Source organism: Natator depressus, chromosome 6, assembly GCF_965152275.1.
Source record: "Natator depressus isolate rNatDep1 chromosome 6, rNatDep2.hap1, whole genome shotgun sequence".
NCBI lineage: Eukaryota > Metazoa > Chordata > Testudines > Cheloniidae > Natator > Natator depressus.
In genome coordinates, this window is record NC_134239.1 from 50,874,001 (window position 1) to 50,896,019 (window position 22,019).

Sequence of the window (22,019 nt, forward strand, 5' to 3'; positions counted from 1 at the left end):
CTTGAGTTATTTGTAGTTCAAACAGAACTCTGGGCCACAATACTTATCAGTAACAACATTTGTGACCACTTTGCTTCAGTATTGAGAGAACTTCTGGATGTCTCTTGAAAATACAGCATTTTATAGACAGCCCTTGAAAAGATTTCCAGTATTTTGAAAGGGAGGGAATAAACAGAAACAACCAAGTTGTTTAGTTTTAAATTGGCTACTAATTAAGATCAGTTTTCTTTCTTGCTTGCTCTAAATCAGCCAGACATCTAAATGAGAATATTGATGGAAATCAGTATGTATTTGGTGTAGCAACTTGAAACAATGATAATTCAAGTTAAGTTCACAGTAAAACTATGTCAGTCCCAGTCTATGGAGATGTTAAAATCTCCAGACTAAACACTGTCAGTGCAAGTAGAGGACAAAATGAATAGAATAAATAAATAAATAAATAAAATCATCACTATCCAAGCACGTTGCTGTACAACAAGCCAAAGAGAAGAAATTCAGTACATAAATAACTAGAAATGAAATCCACCCCATAAGGAAGAAATAAATTTGGAGTTTAAGATGCTATAGTATCCTTACTTTGCTAAAATTTTGCCTAGACATTGAAATACATATGGTCATCTATCAGAAAGTCCCACAAGACTGAGCAATGGGAAATCTCTCTTTAATCACTTTGGATAAATATGCAACTAGAGAAGCAGTTTTGAGGAAACACTAACAGTGTTGCACACTGTTTTTAAAGAACCACATACAGGATATGTAACATTGTCCAGTGCTGTAGGAAGCTCCTACAGAAAACCAAAAAAGCTGAGTTAAGAATCATGCAAAGACCCTCTGTAGGGTCATGCTGATCCCCCTTTGCTGCACCAATACTATATGAAATCTCAGCATTCAATCCATCCAAAGAGTTCCCCCACCCCACAACAAATCAAAGTACCTCTCTACTCCCATCCTACCAGAGTGATGTGGCATTCCTGGTTCCCTGCCCTACCATACTGCTTCCTGTTCCTGAGTCTCCCTAGTTGACCACAGCACTTTCAATGTGTCTCTGCATACGAACTCTATGGATCCAAGGGACTCTTCCCAGCCCACGGCTCTGATCTGCACATACATGGATGCTCCCTTAATCTAGTCATCCCTTCCCGAGGTTCTGTGTTCTCTCCTTAATGAGCTACATCTATCTCAGTAGTTCATGACTTTAAGCCATATCAACCAACAATCAAGCCTGCAATTATTAGACTGCAGGATCATACTACAATGTGACATAACACAGTTCTGATTATATTATAATGGGCCAACTCTGCATGGTGCTTCAAATGCCATATATTTCACGTTATAGCAGTCTCAGATGATCACCCAGCACATGTTCGTTTTAAGAACACTTTCACAGCAGATTTGACAAAAACACAAAGAAGGTACCAATGTGAGATTTCTAAAAATAGCTATAGCACTCAACCCAAGATTTAAGAATCTGAAGTGCTGTCCAAAATCTGAGAGGGATGAGGTGTGGAGCATGCTTTCAGAAGTCTTAAAAGAGCAATACTCAGATGCAGAAACTACAAAATGCGAATCACCGAAAAAGAAAATCAACCTTCTGCTGGTGGCATCTGACTCAAATGATGAAAATTAACATGCGTCGGTCCGTTCAGCTTTGGATCATTATGGATCATTAGTATGGACACATGTCCTCTGGAATGGTGGTTGAAGCATGAAGGGACATATGAATCTGTAATGCATCTGGCACGTAAATATCTTGTGAAGCCGGCTACAACAGTGCCATGCGAATGCCAGTTCTCACTTTCAGGTGACATTGTAAACAAGAAGTGGGCAGCATTATCTCCTGCAAATTGTTACCAAACTTGTTTGTCTGAGCAATTGGCTGAAGTAGGACTGAGTGGACTTGTAGGCTCTAAAATTTTAGATTGCATTCAAAAATAAAACAGTTATTTTGTGAATATTATATTTGTAAATTCAATTTTCATGATAAAGAGATTGCACTACAGTACTAGTATTTTTCAGTTCAGCTAATACAATCTTTTGTTTTTTACAGTGCAAATATTTGTAATAAAAAATATAAAGTGAGCAATGTACACTTTGTATTCTGTGTTGTAATTGAAATCAATAGAATTGAAAATGTAGAAAACATCCAAAAATATTTAAATAAACGGTATTCTATTATTGTTTAACAGACTTATTAATCACGATTAATTTTTTTTAATCGCATGACAGTCCTAATATAAACGTTTCCTTACATATGAAATAGCAGAAATTACCTGGTAGTACTTGCCATGTTTGATAGGATGGTGCCTAAGAGGGCACAGGAGAGGATAAAGGTTCTGTGGATGAAGATGAATATGCTGCTGGTGCTAACGTTTGCAGGAAGGCAAACAGCCTTCTCTTTTCTTGGAAGTCTGGAATATATAGGATTTTCCCTACCATCCATCCACCTATACACACACACACACACACACACACACGTCAGCATCACTGTTACATCATGCAGGTTTTTAATTGTCGAGTGACATTTAGAAAAACTTTTGTTCAACTCATATTATGAGCTATCCTTTTCTAGATTTCAGTTATTTTTGTTTGTACTTATAAACAGCTGGAAGACATAATGGTAAATGTAGGAGTGTGGAGATTTCCAAAAGGGACGACACAGCTTTTGAAATAACCACTGTGGTAATACATTGCAGCAGAGACTGAATGGCACAGGTTACGGATAACGTTGAGGATAAGTGATCACATTCAGACGGAGGTAAATTTTTCAGAATTGACTTAGTAGCCTAAGTCTCATGGACTTTCAATGAGACTTTGGCTCCACAAATGCCTAAGTCACTTTAGAAAAGGACTGCTGAAGCATCTAAAATCACTTTTGAAAATTTTACCCCAGGACAATAATGACCAAAAGGCACAACCACTGTGTGACATTAATGTTCTTAGTCCCGTTCTGTGGGAGTGGAGAGAGGAAAGAAGTGGGGAGAATAGCAGAAAAACCATCATCACAATTGGTGATGGCATTAATTAGCATCCTTCTTAGCCCTCCCAGAAGAAGTCTCAAGCTACTGACTGATATCCTCTCAGCCACAGGCTAGGGATGGAAAGACTGTACTGCCATTGCCTGCACCTGTTCTGTGGATAGAAAATTTCAGTCTGCAGGACTATCACTCAAGACCTTTTTTAAGCGCTGTGTACATGCATAGAGTAGTGGATAGTCACTATTTTAAAGGAAATATTTTTAAATTAGGATTTCAAGTCATCAAGATTCCCAAATCTGAGAAAAGCTTGTAAAAAACCAAACAGCTGCTTGCTTCTCTGCTCTAGCCACTAACCATGAAGCGCTGCCCCTTCAGCCGAAAGAGAGTGAAACATCTTGTTCCTGAGCTACAAAAAAATCTAAAGATTAACTGGAAACCTACCACTATCATCTTGGAATACATCAAAAGCCAGAGAAAGCTGTAAAAGGCCAGGAAAATACTTTAAGAGATAACCATCTGCATCTGCTAATTTTACTTTTTGTTGTCGTTTGTTCGAATGCACAAGTCACACATTAAACACACAATAAATGTCTTGCTTTATTCTGGCTTCAAGAACTTCAGGCTCACGTCAGCACAGAAACTGTAAAGAGGTCAAAGAATGCAAAGGGTAAGGAAGTTACACAATTAAAATTGCAGTGCAGACTGTAATATTGTAAACCTAGAGAAAGGGGGTCACAAATGGCTAACTTTTTCCATCCGTTTCTCCCCTAAAATATTACAAGGAACCTTTGTACATTTCCTGTGAGCTTATTTAACCCATGCCCTCAAATACAAATAAAGGGCCAGATCCTGAGCTGATGTACATCCTTAGGTCTCCATGGAAGTCAATTTACACAGGCTGAGGGTATGGCCAAAAGAATTTGGCTGGGTCTATACTTGGGGCTGTATCGCACATCACTCCACATTTCGCCTTCCTCATCTAACCGATTCTGGTATCACGATAGGATAGCTAAAGCAACTACAGTATTTTAAGAACATTCAACAATGTGAGGTGAGGGGTCTCTTTTTATTCCAGCTTACTCTGAAATGGATTCATCTGTTGGCCAAAGAGAGCTCAATGCATCTCCCCTCATGTAAGTGTTTGTATAGTTCTAGGGGATTAAAACATGAATTGAAAAAAGGACAAATCTTTATTACCTTGGATTATTCATAAGTGACACATCACAATCCTTTCCCTAGCATTCCCCAATGCCAATAAACCCAGCACTCAAGTCTTCCATTTTATATATTAGCTAAATAATTAACTTAACAGATCCTCTAACTAAAGTGCTTTCTGCCATTTGTGCTACCATGCTGGTTATCTGCTTCATGAAGTTACCAAATAAACTAGGAACCATGTACCACCTATATAAAATAGCTTCAGTAATTAGCTTGGGGAGAAAGCATCATGTCGGTCATGAATGACCCCTTAGGCTGAGCCATGATGATAAAGGAAAATACTTTGTCCTCTATAGGACCTTTAATCCCATGGGCTCAAAACATTTTACAAACATGAATAAATTAAGTCCTACATCTTTCCCCAGAAGTTGGTACTATTAGATCATCACTGTATAGATGGGGAAACTGAGGCAAGGAGAGACAATGGAACCTGCTGAAGGTGAAAAAATAAGTCTATGGCAGAGTAAACAATAGACCCAGAACTCTTGACTCTCAATCGTTTTAGAAGGACCACAACAGAGATGGACAAGTTCTGCCCATGCATTCAATTTTGGCTGTGGATTTTCTGATGTGTGCCTCTGTTCACCCCCAGACTCTTGCATTTAGCCACCACGGAAAGCTTGAATATATTCACAACAATCAACATAATCTGATCTAACTAGACCCTAAACTGATAGTCGGAACTGACCGATCTTACAATTTGTTGGGTGTCTAGGTTAAGGGAGATCTTCCTGTAAAGAATATAATAAAAGTGGAATTTAAGCCCAACTACCTAACAGAAAAAGAACCACACAAAAAATTTCAAGCAGGAATGTAACTGAACTAAGTCATGTAATTAAATAATCAGTTATGATCCCTTGTGCAGTAAGATCACAATTTTAAAGTGCTGAAAGGAGATCATATTTCAAATACAAGAAAACACTCAAGCATATAGGCTCTCTTAAGTGGGTATTTTATAGTTCAAAATTCCATGTACCTTGATTTAAAAAGGGATGATCCTTAGTTTCCACTGCTACAAAAGTTAGAAATTACAGTATATCCTACCCTCATTAGAAGTAACTTTTTTTATACTTATTCTAAATTTAGTATTCAGGAAAGTAAAGTCTGCAGCCAGGTATAGGGCAGGGCCCTATAAGCTGTGCAAACACACCTCAGTCCTGCCCTGCAACACAGTTTCTATTCCAGTCTTGGGCCTATTCTGATCAGAGGTTGCTAACTGTACCTAACCACGTGGAAGTTTTGTGACATGGACAAGTGTGCACTAGCGACTAGAATAAGATCACTAACTCCGTTTTTACTTATGAGCTAAGCTAAGATCTGAATTCAGACCTCTAGAGGTGAAAGGCACAGACACAGACATTAATTTGGTCCACCAATGAGCACCATTAAGCCTCACCCTCTTATAACACCTTCTATTTTCTTCTTTTCCCTTTTATAAAGCCTTAGCTGCCAGCAATAACAAACTTTCCTTTGGACGTAACCACAACTTAATATTTTTCACATTGCTTCTCTCCATCACGTGTTTTAAGAAGGGTGTAGCACGTTTCATAATGTTTCTAGCTCTTGTGCTATAAATATCAGAAGTCTGGTAAGAAAGTTTACAGTCCTGACTTTTAAAGTAAGGAAACATGAAGTCACTGCTGAACTGGTTTTAACCACTGCCTCAGGCCTGCTTAGATTTAGAGCCAGATGTCAAGTGTTAAGACACTGAGATGTTTAAAATAAACATTCAGATTCATCCTAATAAACAAAAGAGCAGCAAAAATGCTCCTCTTTTTCTCTCTACCAGAATTCAGCATAGTTTATTGTTAACAACTTATGGGATATGTCTTCACTGCAGTGTTAGCTCAGTCTATAGTCCAGGTGTTGCCCCTAACATCCCCTTCCATATGCACAGAAAAACCTCTAACCAAGCCTTGAGGAGGGGGCTTTGGATCATGCTAGCAGACACAGCTAAAGGTATAGGCCTCAGCTTGGGTTACTTTCCAGCCCACCTACTTTTCAGTGAGAATTCAGGCCAATCAAATCTGGTGCTGTTGGTCCTTCAATCCTATCTCACAATTCCACCTGGGCTGTATTTTCTTGTCGATTTCTCTTCTTTCACACTGCATTTTAACCCTGTGTCTCCCTGCTCCATTTCTGCTGCGTTTATACTGCATCTGAATAGAGATGCATCCAAGAAATATTAAGTTGACTCCACCCGATTGGTAAAGCTGTAGTGTGATATGAGTAAGACTCAATCTGGGGAGATGTACCCACAATGACATTTTCATGTGTAATGGACAAGAGAGAAACAAAAAGGCAGAAAAGTCAGCCAGCCTATAGTTTGCAGACTGAATTCTTTAATGACATTCTCATTAAGAGTTCTTGCTGCCATATGCAGTTTGCTTTTGCCTTTGGAATGGTCTGCAATAATAGTGAGTATGTAAATAGCTTGCAAGTGGGGTTAAAGTATTGTTCTCATGTCACTGCCACAGACAACAGCTCCCTGCTAGGGCAGAGACAGAGATGAATTCATGGAGCAGCCCAGTTTAACGCACTGTTAAGAACCATGGGATATCCCACCAGAAGTCCATGCCAGCACACATGCTAGTACACTTCCATTGTGGACACAGTTATACAGGTCTGACATGGGTAGTGCTTTGCAGTGAAAACACTCCACCCATGCTAAACTAGCCCAGGCTAAGCTAGGCTAACACAGCCCTTCCTAGGCAAGCTGAGGCTAACTCTGCCATGAAGACATATTCAAGTTTATTTCTTATAACAGGAGGAATATTGAGGTCAGTTTCTCATAATGGCCAGGGCATAGGGCTGCAAATCCAGACTCCCAAGTTTTATTCCCTAATCAGCACTGATGTGTTGTGTGATCTTCCACAAGTCCTCTGTGCCTCACCTTACCCATCCCTGTAAAATATCTGTACATTACTTATCTGCCACAAAGGGATGATGTGAGACTCAGGGCTGGTCTACACTAGGAACTTACATCGGCATAGCTATGTCTCTCCGAGGTGTGAATAATCCACACTCCTTAGAGACGTAGCTATGCTGACGTAACCCCTGGTGTAGACAGCGCTAGGTCAACAGAAAAATTCTTCCAGAGCCCTAGCTACCACTTCTCGTGTGCGCTGGTAGTGTCTACACTGAAGTGCTACAGTGACACAGCTGAAGCTCTGCCACTGTAGCAGTTTAAGTCTAGAAATACCCGTAAGGTTTGCAAGCAGCAGCAATGTCGTCAGATAAAAAGACACTGCACACGCAAAGAGGACTATTCCTAGAAAGCTGCTCAGGAGAACATTAGGAGCTGCTGGGTGCTGAGCAATTTTGAAAAATATTATTGTATTTGATACTTCAAGTCATTCTCTGTACTTTTTCCCTTTTAAGTTCTATATGCAAAGTCAGACAAACCCTGACTCCTTCCTCAAGCTAAACTCCTATTGATTTCCGTGGGAATTTAGCCTGAGTGAGGACTAAGAAGCAAATAAGCAAGGAGTGCAGGATTTAGCCCAATATGTATTATTCTTGGTCTCATTTTTCCATTGTTTCTCCTACACCACTGAGATGAGCTCACATTAAAGGAGCAATGATAACTAGCTTTAGGTCCAACATTTAGATATGGGTCAAATGTCCAAGATTCTATTTTTAAAAGGGATGCAAATGCTTTTGAAAAGGTCACCTTTTGTTACTAAGAGAAAGGAAAGGGATCTTACAAAAGCTAGCATTAATGTAAATATTTTCAGTATCATTGTTATATCTCAGTGAACCCAGACTATTTTTATGTATTGAAACTTTCCTCCTGCAGCCTTATGTACCTAAGCACTGCAGCACTGTACCAGTACATGAGAACCAGAAAATTAAATTGACTATAAAACAAGAGTGATGCTGATTAATTTATTTCCATTGCCCAAATCCAGCAAAATGTATAAAGTAATTTAAACTTCTTAAAATGTTCACTCTTAATTATTTAAGGTGATATTAATACACAGAAAAAGATTTGTTCTTTACACATATGAATTCCACAATGAAAGCATGTGTTTCATAAAGAAAAGGCAACCTATTCAAATTTCACACAGCCCTGCAAAATATGCTTGGGTAGAAATTAATTCTGAAATGTTAGAAAACTGATGTGGATTAGAGCTGCTCTGTATTTACAGTCTTCCTTTATCCTGCCACAGCTTCAGGCGCATAGGGCATTCACCAGTTTCCACCATTTATTTCAGTCTTGTGCTGGTGTGTTCAGACTTCCGAGTGTCCTGTTGATGGATCTGGCTTTTTTCCCCTATTGTTTTCTCTATTGTTCTACATAATGTTCCTCTAGGTCATCCTCTTTTTCTCTTTCTAGGTGGTGTCCATATTACTACCTGCCCTGGAAGTCGTGCTGGTCCCATTCTTAAAGAGAGTGTCCTAAATATGTCCATCATCTTCTTACCATATCTGATGCTTTAGATTGGTTTGCTCTACTTAGAATTTCTGATGTTGCAAGAAACTCCTTCCAATGGATTCTGAAGATCTTCCAAGACATTTATTTTGGAATGATTTGATCTTCTTATCCATTTCTCTTGTGCATTTCCATGACTCTGCTCCACAAAGGAGGATAGATATTATGCCAGTGTGAAAAATTCATATTTTTGTGACAGTGCCAAATCTTTTAAAGTTTATGAAAGTTGTTTGCTACTAGTAGTGGTAGATCTTGATCATGTATTTCTAGTAGTTTGCTAGGGCTTGGTCTATTTAAAACAGCCTGAAAATGTTCTGCCCCTTTTTCAGTACTGAAGAACAACAAAGGAATCATAACATTCAAAAACCGGTAGGAGAACACTTCAACCTCTCTGGCTACTCAGTAAAAGATTTAAGGGTGGCAATTTTGCAACAGAAAAGCTTCAAAAACAGACTCCAACGAGATACTGCTGAGCTTGAATTAATATATAAACTAGATACCATTAACTTGGGTTTGAATAGAGACTGGGAGTGGCTGGGTCATTACACCTATTGACTATTTCCCTAAGTTAAGTATCCTCACACCTTCTTGTCAACGGTCTAAATGGGCCATCTTGATTATCACTACAAATGTTTTTCCTCCTGCTGATAATAGCTCATCTTAATTAGTCTGTATTCGCAAAAAGAAAAGGAGAACTTGTGGCACCTTAGAGACTAACCAATTTATTTGAGCATGAGCTTTCGTGAGTGAGCTGTAGCTCACGAAAGCTTATGCTCAAATAAATTGGTTAGTCTCTAAGGTGCCACAAGTTCTCCTTTTCTTTCATCTTAATTAATTAGCCTCTTACAGTTTGTATGGCAACTTCCACCTCTCTCTCTATCTCTCAGATACATAGCTTCTTACTATATATTTCATTCAATGCATCCGATGAAGTGGGCTGTAGCCCATGAAAGCTTATGCTCTAATAAAAGTGTTAGTCTCTACGGTGCCACAAGTACTCCTGTTCTTTTAACAAAGGAAGAGTCTTTCCATTTGCATCTTTAATAAGGCCTCCACTACTGCTAAAGTTTCCAGTTAGCTGTTTGATTGTCTTATACAAGGTTCTAAGGTCACCTCTTTGGCTAGCCTCTTGACATTTTCTATCAATATATTATCTTATTTCTTCTAGCACTCCTTTTTACCTCTCTGTCTAGAGCTCTATATTCTTCGTGCCTCTTGCTTGTCTCTCCATGTCTTATCATTCATTCATTTACAGTATAAATACAATATCCATGCACTGGGTAGAGTGCTAGTGTTCCCTGTAATTACAACTGCAAAGAAAGTTGATAATTGAAACAAAATTGAAATTAATAAAATAAAAACACATTATTTTGTGTTGTGTTGACATCCAAGAGATCAGATTGGTATTTCAGAGTGTCACACCGTATATGATGCCTTGTGCGCTGGAATGATAGGTGATAGGACTAGGGATACAAAAACCTTGTCATGCACCTCAGCATTTCACACTTACAACACGATTAGCTGGATGTAATCCAAGGAAATCCCCATCCCACTCTGAACAGCATATAGCTAGTTCAAATATACATACTCACTGGGACTTTATTGGTAATTTAACAAGCAATAAAAACTTTATCCTAAGTTTGACTGTACCTAGGGTTTTCCCTGCAGGGCCTCCTCTGTCTCAGTTTCTAGTTCCCTTTGTTTCAGATGGATGCTCCAAAGCCTCTTACATCCAAGTTGGTGATAACAAAATATATCTAGCTGCAGGTGTCCCTAGTAATTAATCTGCTAGTTTACAAAGTTCCAGCACCAGATCTTAGGGTGACCAAACAGAGAAGCCCTGTTACAAAGGAGTTTATTGTTCAGATTAATCTCTAGTGTAACTCCAATGAGTTCAAGGATGAATTTGGCCTAGAATTGTCGTACTATCAGTTTCATGGAATGAAATGAAAAATCAATCACAAAAGGCCACATTTTCAGCTAGGCCTCTACCCATACTCCACCTGCATGCATACATGCCCTTTGCAGGTGCAAACATGTGGATGCACACTTTAAAAATATTGACATCTATGTGCATACAAGTAAGAGTTAGCATTTGCAGCCCTAGAACATTGTCCCACTGGGTTCTCTGGATACAAATTCTAGCATAGGAGTATACAGGTATTAGAATTGTTCACAGGTATGCCAGTGTTGCACATCCACAACTGAAGGCTAGGGTTGGAAAACGTACCCGTCTGGGTGAAATTCACCCATAATCACATGGTTGTGAAAGGTCATAGTGCACTGGAACTACCAAAGTCCTGCTGTTTGGTATGTAGGCAGCTAGAATCTGCACATCGTGCAGGTGGTGGCCTGCCTAAGAAACAACCAAGGAGTTAGGGCAGGCCAGAATAGAGATGAGGTGCAGTCACTGGGTACACACATATAACCACCTGACCAAAACCACAGCCCAGATTTTGTTTAAGGATAGCAGCCCCTAGTGCAGCAAAGTGATGGAACAGAGGAAAGTTCCATTTTAAAATCGATTCACAGCCCATGAAGGGTGACAACTAGAAAAGTACAGTGGCAGTAACCGTCCTAAAGCTTTTCGACTCCACTTATCTTATTGATCATGTTTGCAGCTATTATCTCTCAAATATATACTTCCTGCTAACATACAGCTTTTCTGAGCAGTAGTGAAGATAATTAATTTATTACAGTTAATGAGACACTATGAACACTCCAATTTTTTTTGTTCAGATAACCAGTAAGTAGTTTGAACAAACAACATACATTACAAGGAGTTTTCTTTATTCAATGCTTAGTCACTATAAATGGATCTCAGCAGGGGTTAGCACCAGGACTATATATTGAAGTACAAAACTTATCTTAAATATTTCATATTAAACTCAAAAAACAACTTTAACAAACATGAATAGTGCTACGCCTCCGCAAGAGCCAGGAAATTAAAATTAGGACTTAATTTAGGTGCATGGAGAAATATAAAGCAAAATGGGGTAAGTTACTGACCGAATATGGGGCTTTTAGTTTCCTTTGTGCCTCAGCTCTTAATATCATATACTATCATATTAGACCAAATTCATCTCTAGTATAACTCCACTAAAGTTACATGTGCAATCAGTCTGCCTAAGTTTTCCTAAAATATCTTTTAAGAAATGTTCAGGGCTGGTGTTTTTTTGTTCTGGAACCTTAATCCCTTTACTTTGAAGTACCAATATGTTAGCAACAAAGTTCCTATGCTGAGCATCACTTCAGCTGTCCCACCTGCCAGGTGTGTTTGGGAGCACTCAAGCTGTTAATGACCCTTTTGCTTTTGAATTCTGCAACAACTTCAGCATTACCATCTATGGAATGTTAGGACACAGCATATGCAATCTATCTGGATGTCCCAGGAACGCTCAGGAGTATTCAGGTGGTTAAGAACGGTAAGTGCTGTGCTGAGCAGACAGAATGATAATGCCAAAAGCATTTCTGGAGTTCTTACAACTCAGCATAATGAATAATAAATGAGTCAATTCATCTACAACATAGGAGAACACACACAGCAGCATGAAAACTGCCATACTGGATCAAATCCATGGTCCTTCTCCTCAAGTAAACTATCACCAAGAGCGGCCAGTACCAGCTGCTTCAGAGGAAGGTACAAGAAACCCTTCAGGTCGTAGCTATGGGGTCATCTGTCCCCAAGGGAAGTTTCCCCCTACAGTTAGAGATCTGTTTTCACCCTGAAACAGAGTAACTCCAGAAATGTTAGAATAGGTCCTTAATATGTACAGCTGTGCTGAAGACAACTTAAAAGGAGACCCTGTCTATGCATGCATCATTAACAAGCCCATCACACTTTTTGTAAAGATCAAGAGTTTCCTCCTGTGTCCCAGGCTAATGTTTCTGGAAACCAGCTGAAAATCTCACCCAACTAAGAGCCTGGTTTATAATTCTTAGCACATGATCCTGAAATTCTTGCACATTTGTTTCAATAAGAAGTTTGAGCATGCAAGGATGACAGGACCAGACCACAGCAAATCTATGTATCAGCAATTCTAAATTGGAAAAAAAAAAAATCTATATACTGAAGATTGATGGCTTTAACCAATCTTCTATTGATGGCATTTCTTAAGATGTTTACAATTTAAATCTTCTACATCTGTGCTTTAGCTTCCCTTTAACCAGTTTATATACTTAATTTAGTTTTGTCTTTGAAAATGCCCAGTTGCAATAATAAACTGCAGATATCGCTACTGATGAGCCATACAGGTGTTTGGTATTGATAGAGCAATAGGCAAACAACTCAATTAGCACTTAGTAGCTCCCTCCATGTGTTTTCCTTATTGGGAATCAGTGCCTAGAAGGAGTGATTCCTTTTGTATACCAGCTCTTGTTTGTTGAGTTTTCCAGACTGCTGAGCATAATGGGCCAAGTTTTTCTCTCCATATTTTGTAAATGTCAAATAGCAATTCCACTGAACTCAGTGGAGTTGCTCCACATTTCCACTAATATAACCAAGAGCAGAATTTGGCTCAGTGGCTAAGCTTCTTATACAGAAATGAAATGCAGTGAGAACTCACAGCCTGTTGTTGCAGGATCTACTGTACTATGTTGGTTACCTATTCATTTTGCCCATTTAATACTTTTAGCCAAATCTACAATGCAGTATGTCATCTTTGACTTGTAATTGCAAGAATGGACATTAGAAGAGAGTCACTGATCCTTATGTTTCAGGTTAGATTAATTCAATTTAATGTGGCCATTTAACACACCTGAAGACACCTTATACTCTGCAGGTACAAAAAAAGTAAATGCATGTATTGAAAAATGTTCAGCAAGACAGAAACCACAAAAAGAGGCTAAAGAAACCAGCCTTTTCCATGGCCAGTCAATGCTTAGTATTCAATTGCATGAGCTGAACACTTGGTGTTTTGCATATTTAGAACTGTTTCCTTGCATAGCTGTTTATGTTTCCATCAAACACCAGCTTCCATTCATTCATTCATTATTCCAAAAGGAGATTTCTGTTCAGGCAAAGAGACTTTATAAATCAGCAACACTATGGATTAACATGCTCAGTTATCTCAAAGACAGAAATTGAGTGGCAAAAACTGAACAGAGAACATGGTTACCTAGAGGACAAACCTTTCAAAGTAGCACCACATGAAATATTTTACTCCAGATGACAGGGAGAAGAAGGTCCTCCTGTCCTTTCACATAGATCCTCAACTACAAATGCTCTTGTGGCCTGCACAGGATTATCTAGTATTGTTTTGGTGGCAGCCAAAAAAGTACTAGGCATTTTCCCAGCACAGAGAATACAGTCCTGACACTAAAGAGCTGAGGTTTAAAAAGAAGGTGAATTTGTGTATTTCACTTGACATAATTTGCAGTTATGGATTCCACCAGTGCCAAGGAAACATTCCAAAAAGCCACCCTGTTTAGAGACAATTCTGCGCATATAGCATATTTGCTGTATTTCTCTCCCACATATTGGGCAACTCCTGCCCATATCTAATAGAGACATATGTTGGGGAAGAAGGCATGGAGTGATGGTGGTTGTGCTGAACAGGCTGGCTCAAGCCTGGCTAAGATGAGGACGGGAGAAAATAAATTGTGCTCAGTAGTGTATTGCCCACAGAAATTAAGCCTTCTTCCTAGTGCTCTGAGACACTGCCTTATTGCTAATGTAAGAGGTAATGCTATGGAGGTGTGGAGCTGTCAATTCTTTTCCTTATTACACCTGTGCAGCACGGAACAGGATTTGGTCCTTTGTATAAATGCATGATATTTCATTGCTAACATTCCCATGAGAACAGGATCTTTATTTCTTAAGGGTAGATCTGCTCCTTTTGCTTGTCCCTCAATCTGAAGTTATTGATATCACAATTGTTTATAACTTCAGGTGAGGACTAAGCAATCTGAACAGATGAACACAAACTAAACAGCCTTTCTTCATGGACTAAATGCTTCTCAAACTTTTACGTGGGACATCAGTTGCTCTTTAACATTCAGTGACATGGTTCAAAGACAAATATTGCACGTTTCCCCAAAGACCTGTCAAAATTTATTTTAAACCTTGTATCTTTCAGTATCACAGTAAAATACTGGCATTTTCCTATCTGCTTATTTACTTAACTGTCTAAAAACCTCTCTCCTAATCAGATTACAGGGGTAAGTATCTTAATACTATGTTATTCTAATCCTCAATTTGGTGAGGTGAGTGAAAATTGGTATAATTTACATATCATGCACTATAACCTTTATCCCAACAGATCTTAAATAATTGCTGTTGTTTGCTCAGAAGTTATTTGACTGTATATATGTACAGTTATTTTTGAAAAACTAACCTCATAGTTGTTTTCCTTCTATAGGCTGTATCTGAGAAAAAACATGCTTAAGATCAAAAAGTTTGCCCCACAAAGCTCTCAATATCATCCTTTATATGATACTGGCAAGCTCTTCAGAGAAAAGTATGAGGGTGTTTTTTTTTTAAATCAGAATAAAGTTCAGAAAGTTTGTTAATGCAACTTTCCCTTATCAACACTTGAGATACACACACACTCATTCTCTCCTAGTAATGCTAATAAGCTCAGAGTACAACTGGTGGGAAGTTAATGGCAGTCTCAAATGCCTTTATTTTTGTTAATAACAAACGGCCTGTTTAATCCACTGCTGTTGCACGGTGTGTAGTAATTTACACCTGTGCACAGTGATTGCAATATCCTCACATTCTGATTTGGTAGTGTTTTGCATCTACTTTTTACATGTGCAAATTACTACACCAGGTGCAAAGCAGCCGAAAATCAGGCCCATGTCTATCACAGTACTATCTGCATAACAACAATCTTTATGTTAACAGTTGCATAACTTGGACTTACCATTAGCATTTTTCCCACAGATGAGATGTTCGTAAGGCTGCAGTACTCCCCAAAGCTCAGCATCATTGTTGATGACCATCTCAAGGATTTCAGAGGAGATCTCCCCCGCTCCTCCTCCATCTGGGCTCTGACTCGCTAGAACCCTGCCTTTGATTTCTTCCACCAGATTTTCCATACAAGACGTCAAAGAGATAGCTGCATACTCATGAATCCTTACCGAGATCCTAGTGTCCACCATCCACCTGAAAAACCTCCCCACTGAGAAGGTGAGGCCACATCGGGAGGACTTGCCTTTTCTCAATCCATCTCCTGCACTCATACTGTACAGGGAAAGAGCCTTGACAGTAGCCAGGACACAGCTTTCTGACAATGACCAGCTCTGGATGAGCTTGATGGCACTTTGGACCTCAAATCGAGTACATTTGGAATGCATCACACTCAGACGTTGGGCCTCCCTGGAGACCCTGATCAGGGCTCTCCTAAGTAGCTGAGAGAGTCTCCTGACAGCTTCCTGAGAAAAATTTCTGGTATTTCCTTCCCCCTTTCCTTTTCTGAGTATTTTCCCAATGTCTTCATCAGTCCAAGGGAATTCCTCTAGATCTGGCAGTTTAGGACACTTGGAAAAGATGTCTGCAACTTCGGGGTCTTCTGGCAGAACAGTGTTCACTGTATCCCAGCTGTTATTCCTACTATTCATGGAGCCTGAATAGTACCACCAGTTGCCTCTGTGCTGAGATGATGTGAAGGCTTGGGAGTTAGACTTAGAAGAAGAGAGACTAAGAGATCTGCAGGAATCCCCTGCCCCATAACCAGAGTCCAAGGTTAAATCCTCCAGGGTCTTCAGAGTAGAGCTGTATATCCCAGCCATAGGAAAGAATTGTGATCCAGCCCCTCAGAGGCACAAAAAGGTGAAGATGAAACTAGATCCTTGCTGCTGTTAGTGGACCAGAGAGGCTGGCACCACAAAGAGAACGGCTGGGCAGCTTATAACATTGCGGAGGAGAATCAAGTTCACACTTCAGCTTCAGAGGCTCCTTCAGGCTCTGCTGGGTGCCAGCTGTCTCCATTCCACAGGCAGGCTGAGATCATTCATTTTCCGTCTGGAGCAAGGACGGAAAGTACGGGGAGGGAGTGGGGAGTGTCAGTATCAAACAGTCCCCAATGTGCCAAAGGAGTCTCCTCCTAGGGCAGGTCACTTCAGAGCCTCAAGACAAGGCCAACCCCACCTCTCCAGTCAGCCGGGTGGTTCTGAAGGCAGCGGCTTGCTGAGCAGGCAGGGAGAGGACGGATCCAGAAGACAAGCCTAGAGACTCCTTCCCCAAACAGCTACCCAGAGCAAAGCTCCAGCCCAGCAAGGGAGGGTGGTAGCAGGAGAGCCCAAGAGCAGCCCGGGGAGCTGCAGACTCCGCTCCAGCCGGCACTCCGGACACTTGCGGAAGCTTTGAGCGAACTCCTCTGTGGGGCACCCCGTGTGCAGACGGCATGCAAATAACCTGCGGGGGAAAACACCAATCAGCGGCTCCGGCGGGGGCTGAGGCAGCCCGTGAAAGCCGAGCTGGGCGGCTCGTATGTAAATCGGAGGCAGGAAGAGGGTCTGCTGGGAAGAGAAAGGCGGGCGGGGGGAGCACGGAATGGGAACTCCGGATTTCCAAACTCAACGCGTTTGTATCAATTTGCAAAACCCCGCGCGGAGTAGCCGCCTTTGGGCGACCCCCGCCGCCCTTTGCGCGCCGGCGAGGCGAACGGAGGGACTGGTTCCCCGCCCAGGGGCTCTCCGCGTGCAGCGGCGTGCTCTGCGCGCACAGACCGGTGTGCGGGACCCGCATGAACGAGTCGGGAGGCTTGGAATGAAGCGGGTGCGGGGAGTGGATGTAGGACAACTCGATCACCTGGGGCAGAAGATGCCCCCCCCCCCCCCCCCCCAGCCATCCCGAGTGCTCTCTGCCTGCAGGAGACCATCGGAAACAGGCGCGCCGGGGGCGGGAGGTTCGCTCTGTTTTTCACTGGGGATTTCTTTTTCTTCCGCTGCTGGGCAATGAAAACTGTCCAAAGTGAAGATCCCAGCTTCTGAATGAAAGACCAAACACGTGTCCCTGAAAGCAGTGATTGGACTGGTCTCTCATTTTATTCAGACGCATAATTTATACACAGAGCTGTACAGGACAGGCGGTTCATCTACCTGTCTCCTTTCCAGGCGGAGAAAATGAATAGGTGGATTGTAAGCGTGTACCATGTAGCCACGGGGCCGGCTCCTGAAAGAGGGCTTTGTATAACAGTCTACACCGTTCTGACCTTGAACCATGTCTCGTTTGTTTCTTTCCCTCACTCCAAAGTAATGGTCTTATTTCCCTCTCTAGTTTTATATATGTTATTGTTGCACTTATTATTTGCTTGGTGCAACAGCGCCGCTTTCCGGTAAGAAAGTCAATTCAGACCAGCTTCCTTATTTAACAGCGTTCAGGGCTTTAATTTTTAAAAGGTACTATCCGGTTGAAAAGAATATATTTAAAAAGCAACTGTTTTTGCCTCTGCCAAGAAGTTCTTACATTCTTAAAACTGAAAGACATATATATCTGTTTTATTTTCTAATTTACTTCTCATTGTATATACTGGCTTTTTGCAAAGAAAACAAACCCAAACCCATCATGCCAGCCAAAAACTACAATACATGTCTATGTCTAGACTGTAAAAAACTTCAAGAAAAACATCTATCTTTTGCGTACAGTACAGCATTGATAACATTAGCACTAAACAACAGAGATGAGTGAATGAAAATAAGCTAGTCTGTTTTATATCTGTAGATAATTAGTTTTTTTGTCATTAGTCCTTATGCACTAGTAAGAGTTACAATTATTTGTTTATGTGTTATTGCTTATTTGTTTTAAAAGTGCTGTTTCTAATTCACTTTTGTTTAGTTTCATGGAAACATTTCTATTGGTCTTACTCTCTCAAACACACAACTCTTTACTTCAGATTTGTAAATTTCACAAGACCTCTGTAGCCACTTCTTTCTCTCCAGATTTATATTTTGGTATTTAAAACTTCCTGCCACAGGTTTTAATTTTCAGTTACTTTAGTCATTAGCTTAAACAATTAGCTATATTTTGCTGCATGAAAATCAGTCCAAACAAGCCAGCATATCTTCAGTAGATGGCACCCTTTATCACTCTCTGAATATCACACATCATTCAGGAGGAGTTATTTAAGTTAAGGGCCTATGTTGGCACAAGAACAACTGGACGTACGCTGCTTGTCAACAAGTTCAGGCTTGAAATTAGGTGAAGGTTTCTAACCATCAGAGGAGTGAAGTTCTGGAACAGCCTCCCATTTGGAACAGTAGGGGCCAAAAACCTAGTTGGTTTCAAGTTCATGGAGGGGATGGTATGATGATTGCCTACAATGGCATGTGGCCCATCTGCGACTGCTAGTAGCAAATATGTCCTGGAGATGGGACACTAGATGGGGAGGGCTTTGAGTGAATTCTTTCCCAATTGTCTGGTTGGTGGGTTACGCTGTCATGCTCAGGGTCTAATTACCATATTTGGGGTCAGGAAGGAATTTCCCTCCAGATCAGATTGGCAGAAACCCTGGCGGGTTTTCACCTTCCTCAGCATCAGCACAGGGCACTTGCACGGGTCACTGTTGCAAATGGTGAATTCTCTGTAACTTGAAGACTTTAAATCATGATTTGAGGACTTCAGTAACTCAGCCAGAGGTTATGGGTTTATTACAGGAGTGGGTGGGTGAGGTTCTGCGGCCTTTGACATGCAGGAGGTCAGGGTAGATTATCATGATGGTCCCTTCTGGCCTTAAAGTCTATGAGTCTATTTACAGTGTTAAAGTAGCAACTTTCCTTTTTTTGTATTTCAGCACGCTTGTTTTCAGAGGCGACACATAGGGCAGCGGGGGGCTCATGCTCTCCCTCCTCCCCCGGTTGAGAGCGGTGTGCTCCCAGGTGGAGCTTTTAAGTACAGCACAGCATTAGTGTGGAATGTGAGTTCTGCAGAGGAGAAAGAAAAGGAGTACTTGTGGCACCTTAGAGACTAACCAATTTATTTGAGCATAAGCTTTCTGCTCAAATAAATTGGTTAGTCTCTAAGGTGCCACAAGTACTCCTTTTCTTTTTGCGAATACAGACTAACACGGCTGTTACTCTGAAACCTGCAGAGGAGAGGTGCCCCTGGGGCAGGGAGTCTGTATTTCGTTTACAGACAGAGGCAGGGTGATTAGGATAAGAATGGGCTGGTAAATAAATTAAGGATCTGGATGTTTAGATGAGCCTGCAAAACAGGAATCCCTCTGCAGGGGGTGGGGGTTATTGAAAAGAGAATACAGGGGACTCAGAAGAAATACAGCTAAGCCCTCTTAGCCAAGGTTACATTCAGAAAAGAGGGAGATTTGGGGGTGGGGGGTAGGTGAAAAGGAGCCAAAACCCAGGGAAGAGATAGCAGTGATAGAGAGAGGTTCCCACACTACCTGTGATACTTATGTGGCCCCATCACCATAGTATCTGAGTGCCTCACAATGTCTAACCTATTTCTCCTCACAGCCCCTCTGTGAGGTAGAACAGTGCTGTTATCCCCATTGTAGAGAGGGGGCATTGAGGCACTCATTGACTAAAGGCCAGATATTCAAAGGTATGGGATTTTCAAAAGTGCCTAGAAGGTTAGGTACTTTTTGACCCAACTAGATGCCTAGTTGTATGTTTGTGTGCCTAAAAGGCTTTGAATCTCTGTTCCTAAGGCACTGGCCTGAGGTCATACAAGCAGTCCATGGGGGGAGTAGGACCCCGGTCTCTCAGGGCTAGCTCCCTATCCACTGAACCAGCCTCTCTGCTGCAAAAAAAGAGGACTCTGAAAGATGGCAGCAAAACCAAGGCGGCCAGTTTTCTGAGACTCCAGGAAATAATCCCAAGGCAATTAGGAAGGGTGTCATGGTTGATAGCATGAAAAGCAGCACAGAGGTCAGAAAGGATGAAGAAAGAGAATGAGAGTCAGCTAGAGGAGATCACTTAACCCCCAAGAGATGGCAGGTTCTGCTCCATGCTGGGATGTAGAGCAATGGCTGCTGTGCAGTTTTACATTTTAACTGAAAACCATTGTGTTTTGTCATTTTTTGTTTTGAGTTTGAGAAAAGGTCATATAAGTATCAGATGTATTTATGCTTCAAATTCTTAGGGTTTCAGCTGTATCCAGGCCAATTCCAGAACAAAGAACAGAAATTGCATCCACAGAGTCCATAAAGAAAAGGAGTACTTGTGGCACCTTAGAGACTAACCAATTTATTTGAGCATAAGCTTTCGTGAGCTACAGCTCACTTCATCAGATGCATAAAGTTGACAATTATTGTCAAGATTTGTATTATGCACTGGGCACCATCTATGTGCTCAGCACTGTTCTGAATATGCCAGAAAATGTAGTCCCTGAGCCAATGTGTAGCCCTGGATAAGATGGCTCAAATATTTAAGTATGAAGTGTATAGTTATTGAGCACATTAATATCTGTGAGGGAAGGTGCTAATGGCAACAGAAGTTTTACCTGTTTAAGGACTGGAAGATTTGAACCTACAACTTCCTTTCAGGAGGAAGAGCTGCCCAGAGCTCCTGTGCCTATTTGTTTTCCTTTCCTGCCTGCAATGGCCCTGATATACTTCAGAAGTCTCAGGTTTTTTCTCAACTTTAAAATGTGGGGTTTTCTTGGTGTTGGGTTTTAAATATTCTCCTGTGAGAACTGCAACTCAATCACTCTAGTGTTGTGTTTAAGAGCCTTCTGGAAAGTAACTAGCCTTTAAACAGAAGTGTAAGCAGCGTTGCCAACTCTAATGATTTTGTCATGAGTCTCATGATAATTGTTTTCCTTAAAGCCCCGGCTCCTGGAGTCCAGTGGATATGTGATGATTTCAGCCTTTGTTTGTAAAGAAAAAGTAAGTTTCTAGTGCTCATGGCTTGTAGAGAAAGCTTGAAACTGTGATCCCACTGCATCCTAAAGGCTCAAAAAGCAAAAGGCAAATAAAAAGAAATCCAGATCTATTATTTTTACATAATCTCATGATTTTAAAGCCAATCTCATGATTTTTGGTGAGCCTGATTCATGATTTTTGAACATTTAGGGTTGGCAATACTGTGAAAGTGGCTTGAAAGTGTCAGTTTCACTCCTGTTTAAAGTCAGTTTCTAGTCTATTATTTGTAGTGGGGTACACCGGTAGAGCCCTAGCCAGGTGCAATATAAACTCATGGGGCCTTGACCTAGTAGGATGTTTCCAAAAGGTAAATGATCTATTCCAAGCTTGGTGAACTTCAAAAAAGTGATAGAGAGTAATCTAGACTTTTCTACATTTGTTTCAATTGTTGTCTTCAAGAGTTAGTAACAAAGTAAGAATACACATTAAAATTTTAAACTTAACCAGTGTCACTTAAGTGACTTGACACAAGATGTCAGAACATGTTAGTATTAGAGCTGAGTTGGTGTAATATTTATATAGGAATTAGATACAGCGCTCCTGTCAGTTAATTTCTAAGTTATTATC

The 22,019-nt window shown here is 40.8% G+C and overlaps 1 protein-coding gene across 1 annotated transcript in view; it reads right to left on the reverse strand.

The window, feature by feature from the left end:
* The window catches only part of ABTB2 (ankyrin repeat and BTB domain containing 2), a 193,122-nt gene extending 176,188 nt beyond the window's left edge, over positions 1–16,934 (reverse strand). Inside the window, exon 1 of the mRNA XM_074955260.1 lies at positions 15,495–16,934. Coding sequence (XP_074811361.1) covers positions 15,495–16,362 — 868 coding nt within the window. The 5' untranslated portion in view covers positions 16,363–16,934. The remainder of the gene's footprint in view (positions 1–15,494) is intronic.
* Positions 16,935–22,019: the final 5,085 nt, after the last annotated feature.